This window comes from Scyliorhinus canicula, chromosome 8 (assembly GCF_902713615.1).
Source record: "Scyliorhinus canicula chromosome 8, sScyCan1.1, whole genome shotgun sequence".
Taxonomy (NCBI): Eukaryota; Metazoa; Chordata; class Chondrichthyes; order Carcharhiniformes; family Scyliorhinidae; genus Scyliorhinus; species Scyliorhinus canicula.
In genome coordinates this window covers 45,701,714-45,717,749 of record NC_052153.1, presented here as the reverse complement: position 1 = coordinate 45,717,749, position 16,036 = coordinate 45,701,714, and the positions used below count along the sequence as shown (strand labels likewise).

The 16,036-nt window shown below is 44.0% G+C and overlaps 1 protein-coding gene across 4 annotated transcripts in view; it reads left to right on the top strand.

Annotated features, from left to right (window-relative positions):
- Positions 1–16,036, top strand: part of LOC119970213 (methylcytosine dioxygenase TET2-like) — a 174,336-nt gene that overhangs the window by 123,444 nt on the left and 34,856 nt on the right. For all 4 annotated transcript variants that reach the window (XM_038804468.1, XM_038804469.1, XM_038804466.1 and 1 more), the window contains 4 exons: positions 6,387–6,480; positions 8,701–8,909; positions 11,576–11,726; positions 13,914–14,003. In XM_038804468.1, coding sequence (XP_038660396.1) covers positions 6,387–6,480; positions 8,701–8,909; positions 11,576–11,726; positions 13,914–14,003 — 544 coding nt within the window. The remainder of the gene's footprint in view (positions 1–6,386; positions 6,481–8,700; positions 8,910–11,575; positions 11,727–13,913; positions 14,004–16,036) is intronic.

Sequence of the window (16,036 nt, the reverse complement as noted above, 5' to 3'; positions counted from 1 at the left end):
CGGGCCTGGCCACCGTGGGGGGCACTCCCCAGGACCCCGGGGGTCCGCTCGCGCCACCGGTCCTGTCGCCAGAGGTCTCCCAGCGGCGGGACTTCGGCCCATCGCGGGCTGGAGAATCGCCGCAGGGAGCTCGGCGTGGCGTGATTCCCGCCACCGGCAATTCCCGGGTGGCGGAGTATTTCTGCCACGGCGGGGGCGGGATTTTCGGCGGCCCCGGGCGATTCTCCGACCCTGCGGGGGGTCGGAGAATTTCGCCCCTGGTTAGTTAAATATGATTTGCCCAGGAAATTTGAGCTAGCTTTCTTTAAATAATCCAAACTTGTCCAAGCGACTATTCAGTTTGCCCTGGATTATTGTCTCTGTGACGCCATCCTGTATTTAAGGAGGATTGGAAGATTATGGTCAGCATCTCCACAATTTATACCCTTACTTACCTTGGCACCTTCAAATGTACCTGAATCATAGGAATGTTACCACAGAAGGAAGCTATTCAGCTCATCACTGTGAGCATTGTGGATAGCACAATCGCTTCACAGCTCCAGAGTCCCAGGTTCGATTCCCGGCTTGGGTCACTGTCTGTGCAGAGTCTGCACGTTCTCCCCATGTGTGCATGGGTTTCCTCCGGGTGCTCCTGTTTCTTCCCACAGTCCAAAGATGTGCAGGTTAGGTGGATTGGCCATGATAAATTGCCCTCAGTGTCCAAAATTGCCCTTAGTGTTGGGTGGGGTTACTGGGTTATGGGGATAGGGTGGAGGTGTTGACCTTGGGTAGGGTGCTCTTTCCAAGAGCCAGTGCAGACTCGATGGGCCGAATGGCCTCCTTCTGCACTGTAAATTCTATGAAATCTATGAAATCACATATGCACCGACTCTCCAAATGAGCAAATAACTGAGTGCCTGATGCACAATCGCTTCACAGCTCCAGAGTCCCAGGTTCAATTCCCAGCTGGGTCACTGTCTGTGCGGAGTCTGCACGTCCTCCCAGTGTGTGCGTGGGTTTCCTCCGGGCGCTCCGGTTTCCTCCCACAGTCCAAAGATGTGCGGGTTAGGTGGATTGGCCATGCTAAATTGCCCGTAGTGTCCTTAAATGTAAGGTTAGGGGGGGGTTGTTGGGTTACGGGTATAGGGTGGATACGTGGGTTTGAGTAGGGTGACCATTGCTCGGCACAACATTGAGGGCCGAAGGGCCTGTTCTGTGCTGTACTGTTCTATGTCTATGTTCTATATCTATGTCTATGCCGTTCTCCCGCAACCCTGCACATTCTTCCTTTTTAGATAACAGTCTACTTTCCTTTTGAATGCTTCAATTGAACCTGCCTCTACCACACTCTCAAGCAATGCATTCCAGACCTTCGTTCTTTACTGCGTGAAAAAGCTTTTGCTTCTTTTACCAATAGCTTCAAATCTGTGTCCCCTCATTCTCAATCCTTTCATGAGCGAGAAAAATTTCTCCTATATAAATTTTCATCATTTTGAATACCTCTTTCAAATCTCCTCCCATCCTTCTTTTCTCCAAGAAAAAAGCAACCCCAACTGCTCCATCTACTTTCAGAACTGCAGTTCTTCATTTCCAGAACCATTCTCATGAATTTGATCAGGTCCTGATGAACCTAGTAGCCTTCACGTACAGGCATCCTTTCTAATATCTCCACCATATCATTTTTTAGTCCATCTGGTATCCAAACTACCTCCTCTTCCATTATGACTTTAGCAACATCTTCTACCTTGGTAAAGACAGAAGTAAAGTACTCATTTAACAGCTCAGCCATGAGCTCTGCTTCCACGTAGGTCTCATGCCTCCTCTTTCTCTTTGTGTGGATTCCCTTTTACATTAACTTCCAGCCTTTTCACATTCTCTCTCTTTGCTTTTTTCTATTTCCTTTGTCTCTTCTCATCTGATCTTTCTGTATTCAGCCTGGCTCTCAAATTGCATTATCAACCTGACATGTTAGAAGGCCTCTTTTTACTGTTTCACCTTCCTCTCGGTCTCTGTGCTTCTCAACCTTTATCCCACTGTGACCCCATTTTGAGGCTTGAAAATGACTGTGACCCCACCAGAGTGTGAGCTAAGTGGAGGAATGGAGAAGTGGGGGCCAAGGGGGATGGATGGAGAGCTGTGAGATCAGGGAACTGTTTAAACTACATTGTTTTTAAATAAAAAGCACCTATGTTTTCTCTGGCTTTCTTGGAACAGCAATCTGGCCTCAAATAATAATAATCTTTATTGTCACAAGTAGGCTCACATTAACACTGCAATGAAGCTACTGTGAAAATCCCCTAGTCGCCACATTCCAGCGCCTGTTCGGGCATACTGAGGGAGAATTCAGAATATCCAATTCACCTAACAAGCACGTCTTGGCCACCACTGAAAAAAATTAGGGAGCATAAAGGGGCCCCCCAAGGCCACCACTACCTCGAGCTCACAATCCCTAAAATGTAATCTTGTGACCATACCCACAGTTTGGGAAAATCCTGTTCTATCTCTTTCCTCATCCAGGGAGCTCTGGATTTGCTAGTCCTATCTTTCCCTTTTGAAGGAACGTAGCTCAACTGAACCTGAAACTTCTCCTGTTTAATGGCAGCCCATTGTTCCCTCATAGTTTCCCTACCAATATTTGATTCCAATTTGCTTTCATTTCTGGGACAGTCCCATTCTCAACACGTTAAAATTGTGCCTCCTTTCCGTAGCTAACCTAAACTTTATGATATAATGATCACTATTTCTTAAATATTCCCATTATTGATATTTAATCAACTTGACCCACCTCGTTCCCAGAACCAGATCCAGCAATGTCTCCTCCCTCTTTGAGCCAGAAATGTACTGCTCGAGAAAATTCTTCTGAACACATTTTCAGAATCACTTCCCCCCCCCCTAAATCCCCTTAATACTATTACTATCCCAGTCGATATTAAGAAAATTGATGTCCTCCATTATTATAACGAGAACAAAGAACAAAAAAAAGTACGGCACAGGAACAGGCCCTTCGGCCATCCAAGCCTGCGCCTGTCTAAACTACAATCTTCTACACTTCCGCGGTCCATATCCCTCTACTCCCATCCTATTCATGTATTTGTCAAGATGCCCCTTAAACGTCACTATCGTCCCTGCTTCCACCACTTCCTCCGTCAGCGAGTTCCAGGCACCCACTACCCTCTTGAGTAAAAAAACTTGCCTCGTACATCTCCTCTAAACCTTGCCCCTCGTACCTTAAACCTATGCCCCCCCCAGTAATTGACCCCTCTACCCTGGGAAAAAGGCTCTGACTATCCACTCTGCCTATGCCCCTCATAATTTTGTAGACCTCTATCAGGTGCCCCTCAACCTCCATCGTTCCAGTGAGAACAAACCAAGTTTATTCAACCTCTCCTCATAGCTAATGCCCTAAATACCAGGCAACATCATGGTAAATCTCACCTGCACCCTCTCTAAAGCCTCCACATCCTCCTAGTAGTGTGGCAACCAGAATTGAACACTATATTCCCAAGTGTGGCCGAACTAAGGTTCTATACAGCTGCAACATGACTTGCCAATTTTTATACTCAATGCCCCGGCCAATGAAGGCAAGCATGCCGTATGCCTTCTTGACTACCTTCTCCACCTGTATTGACCCTTTCAGTGACCTGTGGACCTGTACACCTATATCTCTCTGACTGTCAATACTCTTGAGGGTTCTACCATTCACTGTATGTTTCCTACCTGTATTAGATCTTCCAAAATGCATTACCTCCCATTTGTCCAGATTAAACTCCATCTGCCATCTCTCCGCCCAAGTCTTCAAACTATCTAAATCCTGCTGTATCCTGTGACAATCCCCATCGCTATCTGCAATTCCACGAACCTTTGTGTCGTCTGCAAACTTACTAATCAGGCCAGTTACATTTTCCTCCAAATCATTTATATATACTATGAACAGCAAAGGTCCCAGCACTGATCCCTGCGGAACACCACTAGTCACAGCCCTCCAATCAGAAAAGCACGTTTCCATTGCTGCTACTCTGCCTTCTATGACCTAGCCAGTTCTGTATCCATCTTACCAACTCACCTGTGATCCCGTGTGACTTCACCTTTTGTACAAGTCTGCCATGAGGGACCTTGTCAGAAGCCTTACTGAAGTCCATATAGGCAACATCCACTGCCCTACCTGCATCAATCATTTTTGTGATCTCCTCGAAAAACTCTATCAAGTTAGTGAGATACGACATCCCCTTCACAAAACTGTGCTGCCTCTCGCTAATACGTCCACTTGCTTCCAAATGGGAGTAGATCTGTATTGTTCTTGCAGTTCTCTTTAATTGCTCCACAAATTCATTTCCTTCCACTAGCTCGTGGCTTATAGATCACACCCAGCAATATAACGCTACCTCTGTTGTTTCCTAACTTCAACCAAATAGATTTGGTCCTTAACCCCTCCAGCCGTGTAATATTATTCTTAATGAATTAATACCTCTCCTTCTTTCTTACCTTCCCTACCTTTCCTGAACATCTGTTATCCAGGAACATTTAGTGCCCAGTTCGATCCTTTGAGGCTCATCAAGGCATCATATTCCTATGTGTCAATGCACACCTGCCGCTCACCAACATTATTTACACATTGCGCTTACATTCAAGCAGCATAAACCTGAATTCAATCTTACTGAATTCTCTCCGAGACTGACCCCACCTAATACCTCAAACTATTTCTTAGTCTAGCATTAACACTGTCTCCCAAACCGTTCTGTACTTTGTTTCTCCTTTCTAATGCTAAGCCTAGCACAATGTTAGTGTAAATTACAGCCGACGACACAGCCGGCTAATGCTGGCTGGCAAAATGTGAGAACAAAGCAAAATCAGAGGCAAATGAGGGCAGCACGGTGGCGCAGTGGTAGCACTGCAGTCTCACGGCACTGAGGTCCCAGGTTCGATCCTGGCTCTGGGTCACTGTCTGTATGGAGTTTGCACATTCTCCCCGTGTTTGGGTGGGTTGCGCCCCCACAACCCAAAGATGTGCAGGGTAGGTGGTTTGACACACTTAATTGCCCCTTAAATTGGAAAAAATGAATTGGGTACTCAAAATTTTTTTTTTTTTTTTGAATCAGAGGCAAATTGAGGTCCCAGTCAAGCCCAGCTGACAGTGTTAACCTAAAGTAACAGTTTGGTACACTGAGGTCACATGTTCTTTCAAATAAAGAAAAGGAAAGATCCTACATTTATCTTACACCTTTCATGACCTCAGGATGCCCCCCAAACACTTTTCAGGTGTAGTCACTGTTTTTAATGTGGGAAATGCATTAAAAAAAACACTGCACACAGCAAGATCCCACAGATAATCCGTTTATGAAGGAATAAATATCGGCCAGGCCATCAAGGCCTGGCTGCCAAGGGATGTTTTTACTTACAGACAAGAGGGCGGGCGGAGCCTTGATTTAATGAACCATTCAAAAGTCTGCACTGTAGAGTAAACCTGGATCCTATGCTCACATTGGAGTGAAAGTTGGAAGTCATGAACTTCTGACTCAGAGTTTAAGCTGCTGCCAACTATGCTAAACTGACATAATGGTTGTGTCCATAGCTATTTATAGGAATATTTTTGAAGTTAGATTTTTTTCCATATTATTGGAAGAACCTGTAATGAAGTCCATGTGACTCAGTAAACATTGTCGCTTTGCCTGATTTGCTCGTGGTTCCTGTAATTGGAAGATCAAGGATGTCTAAAGGATGTCAGCAATTTGTTCTTTGCCTCCTAGTATCTTTTGCTCATTCAGAATATCTCCTTCAGGACACTTTTTTGCCTCCTGTATCTTCTTTCCTTGTGTAGCAGCAATTACATTTCCAGTGCTTAAACTCAGTGCGTCAGTAGGAGTGGGAAAAGAATGGGAAGAGGTGAAACGGTTGCCAGAAGTGCATCAGACCCTATCCTCCTTCCTGAGATTCACACTCAGTAAACCAGGAGCAAATTTCTCTTCCCATGCTTTTCCTATTCCACTGCAGTCTTCAGATGCGAGCTGACATTACAATGCCACAAAAATTGGAGGTTGGGTCAACTTGGGTCTCAAGCCTTGCTGTAAATGTGATCCCATGAAAAGATAGATGCTTGCTGTGTGATGGGATCGCCCAAGGTGATGATTCTGCCTGTACATATGTGTCCTCAGTCCTGTATTCACAAGTGTTCAAAACAACACCCAAACACAGAAATACATGGAGTACAGTCCACAAGCAATGTGCATTGTAGAGCTCTGGGATAGTGACTCAAATTCCACTGCTGTCTGGATACTTGTATATTCCAAACTCCTGCTGATACTGAAGGTTGAAAATTGAATGTTAGACTCTCAATAAATGATGTTTCTAATTCTGTGATGTTGATTAATCTTTGGGATAATGCTTCCCCCCCCCCCCCCCCCCCCCCCTAGGTTGAGTGAGAAAGGCAGTGCTATCAGAATAGAGAAAATAATTTACACAGGAAAAGAGGGCAAAAGCAGTCAAGGATGTCCTATTGCAAAATGGGTGAGTTGTTCAAACAACTTCATTTCTCTAACACTTGTGATATGTGACAAGGCGCAACTGTCTCTACTGATTTGAATTCAACTGTCAACTCGAGGGTGGATTTTGTGATGAGAGGCATATGAATGGTGCTAGTTGTTCCTTCCAATTCCATTTGTCCATAGACTTTACAATGGCTATAACACTGGAAATTCCTGTTAACCAACAATCCAAAAAAAATGCAGGGTCATCTAAGGAACACTTCAATTCCAAGTAAACAGTGCAACCAACAGAGTATCAGAAGACTCGTAAATGAGCAGCGCAGTGTCTGAACCAGGAAATGTCAGTTAGAATATTGAATTGAGTGTCAAACCAGGTAGCGAGAGCAGCCTAAAGGTCGTAGGAAAATTGTATTAGGATAGACAAATTAATGAGCCAGAACATTAAAAGTTATGTATTTATTCTTAAAATCTCCAACAATGATTAATATCTGAAGAATGAGACACCATGATTAAAGTTAATTTTCAGTGGCAGAAAGGGTGTTTCGCAATAATTAAGAATTAGCAAGGGCAGCATATGGCCCAATCGTTAGCACTGAGGACCCGGTTCGAATCCCGGCCCTGATCACTGTCCATGTGGAGTTTGCACATTCTCCCCATGTCTGCGTGGGTTTCACCCCCACAACCCAAAGATGTGCAGGTTAGGTGGATTGGCCACTCTAAATTGCCCCTTAACTGGAAAAAAAATGATTGGGTAGTCTAAATTTTAAAAAATAAATAAATAAGCAGTAGACAGTTAAAAGACTGGATTACTCAGGAATGGACAAGCCCCAACATTCCTGGAGAGTTTAGTCTGTATATGTTGCACGCGGTAGCACTGTTGCTTCACAGCACCAGGGTCCCAGGTTCGATCCGGCTTGGGTCTCTGTCTGTGCAGCGTCTGCACGTTCTCTCTGTGTCTGCGTGGGTTTCATCCAGGTGCTCCGGTTTCCTCCCGCAAGTCCTGAAAGACATGCCTGTTGCGTGTATTGGGCATTCTGAATTTTCCCTCTGTGCACCCGAACAGGCGCCGGAATGTGGCGACTGGGGGCTTTTCACAGTAACTTCATTGCAGTGTTAATGTAAGCCTACTTGTGACAATAAAGATTATAAATAAAATAAAGTTCACACATCCATGTATTTCAATTGTCAAGTCTCTCAGCCACTTGTTGTAGTGCAGCTTCTGGAGAGACATAACAATCACTTCCTGATTCCCATATTTACTCATGAGCAGTCATCAGAAGTTGCTGTCTGATTTCCATGGAAATAACATTGAGCACTATTACGGGGTGGATAAAGTGAAGTGTCTATCAGAAGGAGAGACTCTCCAGTTACACCCATCCAGGTGATTATTGGAGTTTACCGCTACACTCCAGACTTGTAAATAATGTTGTGTCTTGGAGGGATCTGAAAGTAAGCCTCTATCACTGGCCTCTGCCCAGGCCCAAAAACATGGGTATGAACATGAGCTTTCTGGTCCAAATCCACTGTTCACTCCTTCATAACCTTTTAATTTTCTTTTCAGGATGCATATTACTCACATAAAAACAAACATTACATTTGGAATGAGAAACAGAAAATATGTTTAAGTTGTCAAAATAGCATCTATTTAAAAAGGAATAATTACTGATTATGAAGTTCTGAGATGTTGACACAGTGAAAAGAGAGTTATTAATCCATAACATTTCCACGCACAGGAAGAAGCCATTTGACCCATCTTGTCTATGCCAGTCCTCTGAAAAAGCTATCAAATTTGTCCAACTCCCTTGTCCTTCCCCCTTAGCCCTGCAAAATTGTCCTTTGCAAGTATGTATTCAATTACCTTTGACAAGTTCTAATTGAATTTGCTTGCACCAGCCTTTTGGGTAGTGTATTCCATGCATAAAGGAACTTTCCTAATCTACAATCACCGCCATCTAGCCTTCCTTTGCCTTTGGCTATCATGTATTTGATGAAAAATATTGTTTCATGTCCGCAAGATAAAAAAATTAATAATAGTTGAAGCTTAAGATTAAGTGTTGAAATAAAAGTGGGCAGTTGGAGATAAGATGTACATTAGCTACAATCTAATTGAATGGGTGAAGTGACTTGAGGGGCTGAACGGCCGACTCATGTTCCCAAGGGATAGCAGTGAGTTGAAATGAAGGCTGTGTGGATGGAGGGTTGAATATTCAATCATTGTTCCTTTTTGTGTTGGTGACTCCAGGTGATTCGGCGAAGCTGTGTCGAAGAGAAATTGCTTTGCCTGGTTCGAGAGCGAGCTGGCCATTCCTGCGACACAGCGGTGGTTATCGTCCTGATCCTGGTATGGGAAGGAATCCCTTTGCAATTTGCTGACAGACTGTACGTGGAGCTCACCGAAACCCTGAGGAAGCATGGCGCCCTGACAAGTCGCAGATGTGCACTAAATGAAGAGTAGGATTCCGCAATTATTTTGTACAATTTCAATGCCTTCCTGAACACTACTGTCTGTAAATCGGTCAATTCAGGGATCAGATGGGAGGACATCTACCCGGGTTAGAGACAGGGACCAGAAATAAAATCCAGCCATGGTGAACAGATGAAAGGCTGTGTAATTGTTATGATGAGTGCTGGGGTGCCAGATCCCGAATTGCACTCCCCTGCCATCCAAATGCGATCTTTAGGATTGCACTTTGTTTACACATTGTACAGATTACCTTTCCTTCCGCCTTCTCATTATAATAATAATCTTTATTGCCACAAGTAGGCTTACATTAACACTGCAATGAAGTTACTGTGAAAATCCCCGAGTCGCCACATTCCGCCGCCTGTTCGGGTACACAGTGGGAGAATTCAGAATGTCCAATTCACCTAACAGCACGTCTTTCGGGATTTGTGGGAGGAAACCGGAGCACCTGGAGGAAACCCACGCAGACATTGGGAGAATGTGCAGACCCCACACAGACAGTGACCCAAGCCAAGAATTGAACCTGGGACCCTGGCGCTGAGAAGCAACAGTGCTACCCACTGTGCTACCCCAGTGAACAAGATGGGTTTTTCCGACAATTGATATGGTGATCATTAGACTTTTTAAAATTCCAGATTTTTTATTGAATTCAAAGTTCACTATCTGCGGTGGAGGGATTTGAACATGGGTCCTGACAGCATTTCTTTGTGTCTCTGGTTCACTAGTCCAGTGACAATATCCCTACACCACTGCTTCCCCTTCTTTCTGGTCAGCTGCAGAAGTTTCTGTAATTTTGACATCCTACACCAGGGAATCTTTCAAGGTAACACTGATGGAAACTCAATGGACCTTGCCAACACAGATCCTCATAATTTTCTCTTGATACAGTCAAAATTGATAGAGTTCTTCTCGTTCTCAGTCCCCAAAACTGCCAAACCTTTGATAAAGTGTGATTGCAGCACTCCGTGTTGTCATCCAATCCACTTTGTGGATCATTGTCTTGCCATTTGCATGATGTACAGGTCAGCAAGTTCACCCAACAAGCCATCTCTCGACCTAATCCAACTCTAAACCCCTTTCACCCAGGCCGCAAAACTCACAAAATTGGCCCTTAATTTTCAGCTCAGTCTCAGTCCCCTAAAGCTGTAGTTCTCAAACACGTTTGTCCACAAACCACTGAGATAGGGCAAAAGACCCCACCGACTACCTGGCATTCATACCCCCACCTGCGTTCTCTTGCCACTGATAAAAAAAAACGTTTTGCCAATTGATTTATCCCCACGCCCAATGGACTCAAAGTTAATTGTGGATCGGTGCACAATTGGCACTGCCTTTGTTGAGACGCCAATGAGGCGATGTCTTTCCAAGCTAGAAAGCTTCAGTTTCGTGTCGGGACCGCGCTCAAGCACGTTCCTCCTCCTTACTTTCTGCCCCACAAGTGTTGAAAATCTAATCTCATAATTGTATGTTGTTGGGAATTGCAGCATGTGCTTCAGAACCATGTCGGTGAGTCCCAAGATACTTGGATTGCATTGTGAAGCCAAAGGTCAGTCAAACATTTCCCATCAAAGCAGCTCACAGACCACCTGGAGGACCCTGATGCCCATGGACCACTTGGAGAATCACCTCCTCAAGAGAACCCAGGCCTAGACAACTACAGACATGCTAATCTCCAATTGGCTCTGAAGCACATGCAGCAATTCCCAACAACATACAATTATGAGATTAGATTTTCAACACTTGTGGGGCAGAAAGTAAGGAGGAGGAACGTGCTTGAGCGCAGTCCCGACACAAGACTGAAGCTTTCTAGCTTGGTGACCTTTGTGCCCCAGTCCAAAATTAGCTTTGTTTTATCCTCGAGGCTCAATATAACAATTATAAATAATAATATATATCTAATTAGATTAGCAGCAAATACAACAAGTTAACTATTATTAAATCCTACCGCCAATTAAACTCACCCCACTCTTGACAGACACACAAGACAGAAAGACACAGAGGGGAAAAGAGGGGTGAAAAATAATAAATAAAAGGAGATGGTTGTCTTCTAGCATACCTTCCTTCAATGTAGGCTGCCAGTTCAAACTTTTTGCTTTCAATCTGCAATTTATTTCACTGTAGAGTCATTCAGGTCTCTATAGTTATGCAACTTCTCTGGAGATAGAGAGAAGAGAGAGCAGGTCCTTTCCTCTGAGCATCCAGGCCACCCAGACAGGTCTCAATCACCACTTGTTACCGGGCAGAATACGGCCTTTTGACAAATTCATTGGCCACCAGCCAACCAATCGAACCAAGTCCTACCAATCTCTTGGGTGCCCGAAAGTTTGAGTTCTGCTGTTCACAAGTCAGCACAAACTTTTGAATTCGTCATTTCCCCTGCTTGACTTAGAGCGTTAACCATTAAGCATCCATGGATAAAAATTATAACCAAAAATAAAGAAAGGCGGGAAAAGGGAATCAATAGGAAGGACCCCTGCACAGGTCAAAAGGTGAAGGTGCTTAGACACGGTAAAGTAGGGAGTTTCAGGATCTTGGCCCAGTAATTAGATCGGAGATATATGTCCAAGTTGGGATGATGTGTGGCCATTTGAAATCTAAACTCCAGACACAAAGGCAGCTTATCTTAAACTTAAATCTTAACTTTTTCTTACAGGCGAACATGTGCTTGCCAAGGTTTGAATCAAGACACGTGCGGAGCTTCATTTTCCTTTGGCTGCTCCTGGAGTATGTACTATAATGGATGCAAGTTCGCAAGAAGTAAAGCCCCCAGGAAATTCCGGCTACTCGGTGATGATTCCAAAGAGGTCAGTGGTAATTCAGCAAGTCTCTCCACCTTCCAGTGGTCATTTTGGAGGCTTCCTCTGCCAGTGGTGCACACAGGTTGGAATTTTGGGTAGAATTCCACCATTTGGTGTTCTAGCTGCAAAGGCTCACTCACCAAAAATGCATTATAGGAGGCGGTGTGCATGCAGTCCTGTTTTCCATCCATTAGTTTAAATGGGGTGAAATGTAAGGACTGTGTCCACAATTTCTTGATTTGAAACCTTGCACGGGCAACACCTCACATCTGGAGTACTGAGGTGTAACAGTCAAATCTCTTGTGTTGTAGTTCTACCTGGTACATGTCTAGTGAGGTACCCTTTCAATGCCCTGTTACCAATCTATTGAGAAGGTGCAAGGGATGAATCCCACTCCAGACTGTTGTGGTGGGTGAATACCACACTGGTTTTGAATTCTGGTTGACATCCAGTGGGATTCTTGCATCCAGTTGCTCTGGTTGCTCCCTCGCTATCAGTGATTTCCAACATCCCTTCAGTCCCTACCGTTGTTTCGGACTAACCACCCTATCAACTGGTGTAGTGTGCCTGTACAGTGGTTAGCACTGCTTCCTCACAGTGCCAGGGACCCGGGTTCAATTCTGGCCTTGGATGTCAGTGTGAATTTTGCACGTTCTCCCGTGTCTGTGTGGCTTGCCCCCAGGTGCTCTGGGTTTCTCCCACAGTCCAAAGATGTGTAGGTTAGGTGGATTGGCCATGATCAATGTGCGGGTTTATGGGGATATGGTGGGGGAGTGGGCCTAGGTAGAGTGATCTTTTGGAGGGCCAGTGTAGACTCGATGGGCCAAATGACCTCCTTTTGCATTGTAGGGATTCTATGGATTTTCTGTGGATCCAGCAGGTGGTAAGTGCCACGCGAACCAAATCCCAAAGGGAAACCTGACAAGCTATCACAACTATTTGTATTTTATTATGAGAAGATATGTGTACTGAAGTCAAGGGCCACAAATTCCCGTAACACTTAGAGATTTTAAGTATCAAATTAAACATTTATTGTCAAAAGAAAAGAAAACATAAACACACAAGATTACATTTACATGGTTAACATTCTTACAAAACATTCCTCCCAAAAGATTCCTACTTACACTCACAAAAACACCCCTTTAGGCAACAGTTCCTACATATATTTAATCTAAAAAAGAAATTCAAGTAATCTTACCGCAAGGCACCCACTATTGCTGTAGGGAAGGGATGTGCCAGGTTTCTCTCTCATTCTGCTGTGGAAAATTCCAAAACCTTTAAACAAAACCCTGCTTTTTGAAAAAAAAGTGATATTTTTCTGGTATGGTTGAAAACTGCTTCACTGTGATTCTTTTCACAGCTCTCTCCTAACACAGAGCACACTGCAGGAGGTCTTACATGGCCAACCCCTAACACAGCTCCAAACTCTCTTTAAAAGTATTTTCTCTTTCATCTTTTACCATTGTCCTTATCCTTTTTGTTGCAATTTTCCTTTTCCAGGATATTAAAATCTTTTATGTTCTCCTTTTGGCCAAAGCTTCCAGGGAAAATAAAATTTTATAACTTTGCCGTATTTATTTATGACCTTTGCCCTGTTGTAAACCTCCTTTTTACTTCCCTTGAAATTTAACAACTGAACACAACAAATCTTTTTTTATCTACTAATGCAAATTTCGACCCATGTCTTATTTACCTGTAGAACATCAAACTCAGCCTATTCACTTCAAATGCCTGTTGTTCCCACCTACCCTTTGATGTTCTAAACTTTGCAGCGCAACTTGTCTTCATCTTAATTAAATTAGTCACACACACAGCCCCCACAAACCTACTCCACAGAACAACACAACAATCCCTAAAAATATTAAAATAATGACATTTTCTTCACAACAGTTAGAGCTATTAAAGACGCTATTCATCACCCTGTGTATTCTTCCACTGCAAAATAAAAAGAATTTAAGGGGTAATTCTACAATTGTGCCACTGTCTTCAAAGACATGTTGGTAAATAAGAAGTGCCCAAATCATAATATTCCACCCAAATCATGGACTGCTGTTCTGTGACTTCCCAAGAGGTGCTTCCTGTGAACACCATTCCCTGTAGGAAGTGCCAGATTGTGAAATCTCCCTGAAATGCAAACTTTTCAATCTTTCAGTACTTCCTTTTCTGACGATTAATTTATATCTTTCTCTTCAGGAGGAAAACCTAGAGTCGAATCTGCAGAACTTGGCAAACCTACTGACACCTGTTTACAAGAGGTTTGCCCCGGAAGCTTTCAACAACCAAGTGAGTGGTTGCCTCGTTTAATTTCACAAAACGTTTTTCCACGCAAATAAATGTTCCAAGGTTTGACTGACAGGAACGCCAATGACAGAACAGGATGCGGAAGCAGAGTCTTGCAGAATTTACCCGTACATCCTATCAGTTTTGAGACTGGTGGATACAGTGACACAAAATGTGACTTCTCAGGCCTATTTTTAAAAATACTTTCAGATGGAGCAGGACATGGTGTGGGCTAATTTTGCCTTTGGATGATGGTTTAAAATGAATCGTAACAATTGACCCACTGATGTTGCAATCACTGGATAACAGCGGGCTGAATCAGTATTGTCCTTTTCACACCATTATCCAAAGGCGCAATTCCCCAAATAAACCTGTCAAGGTTGAAGGAGTTAAAAGCAGAAAATGTTAAGGGACATAACTTTAAAATTGGAGGCAGGCCACTCATAGGTGATATCACAACGAGTACTTCTTGTGATAGAAATCTTGAACCCCCTCTCCCAAAAAGATGCTGAAGTCACCAGAAAATGTGATGACTGAGATTGATAGATAGATGTGGTTTGGATAAGGCTCTTAAGTGATATGGAACTAAGGCGTGTACATGGAGTTGCAATATATGATCTAACTGAGTGGCAGAATGGGTTCGAGGGGCTGAATGTCCCGCTCTTTGTCCTATAAAAATTCTCTAGAGCAATTGAAAAAGAATTCCTTATAGTCTGTAAGATCCATAAGTCTGAATGGGATATTTTGTTTTGTGTTTTCATGTTCCAGGTGAGTACTGTTTGATGCATCACTTTATACTGCTTAGAATCTGCTAGCCCGGATTAATGTGGAGGAGCCTGTGAGAAAGCTGCATGCTTCATGTCTCACATCTCAGTGGGTGCAGCCTGAGGTCACTGGTGGAAGCTGGCACTCCACAGCATGCTTCCTGTAAGTACAACGAGTTCCATCAGCTTGCAGGCAAAGTTTGCATTCAGGTGAACACGATTGTTTTGAGGAGAAATTTCAACAAGGTGTACATGTTACATTTGCCTCAACCATGGAATTTTCTGATTATTGTTTTGTGAAGAGTACAACTCAATCATCTCTAGTCATACGCACACCCTCACAATCAACAAAGGTATACTCCTAGGGCAAGATTCTCTGGCCTCCCCACGGCATGTTCTTGAATGCCAGCGGTCGGATCATCTGCTCGCCGCTGTCAATGGGATTTCCCATTGAATCCACCCCATTTTTCCGGGAAACGCAGGGCAGGGGTACACTGTCGCAGGCCCAAAAGATCCCTCCGGGGCGAAAAGCCAGAAGATCTCACTCCTAGACTTTAGAGAGGAGTAGCAGGAACACACAGCGGAGGAAAATGAAGATGTACGGCAACAACCTCCAGCAGAAATGCTGAGGTATGAGGGAAAATTAGTTCACAAATCCTGACAACTTTCTTGACTGTTGAAGGTCTTGGCTCTCGATCTTTGCTGCCTTTGTCTCTTAATCAAAACTTAATTCCTACTTCAATCTTCAATAGCATCTGCCACCTCTGTTGTCCCAGCATACCAGGTCATGCTGCAAGAACTTATGTTTCCACTCTGGCTACACAGTTCTGCAGCAGGCTGTGCTGATGTGCGCTAGGAGCATTGTAGGAGAATTCTCTTAATTGGAAAAGATAATTGACTGCTGGTTGTTATATATGTGAGAGTGTGCAACGGGACTGGATGCTTCCAGCTATAGTGATCTTCAACCTTACACTCAGCTAAGACAAGTAAACACTCAGTGGAAAGCTCCAGAGATGTGCACATGTGATCCAGGCTGATACTGAAAGAGTGCTGCACTATTGGTCGTGCAGGAGAGAAGTTAAACATAGACCCTGGGCTGGATTCTCTGTTTTTGGGACAATGTCCCACACCATCATGAAAACTGTTGTCTTTTACACCAGGAAAACTGGCGTCAAATGGCCACAGATTCACAGCCTTGCAGGGGCTAGCAGGCTGTTGTTGTCGTGGAGCTCGCAGCTCCAGCTGCCGATACGGCCTCCCGCACTTCCGGGT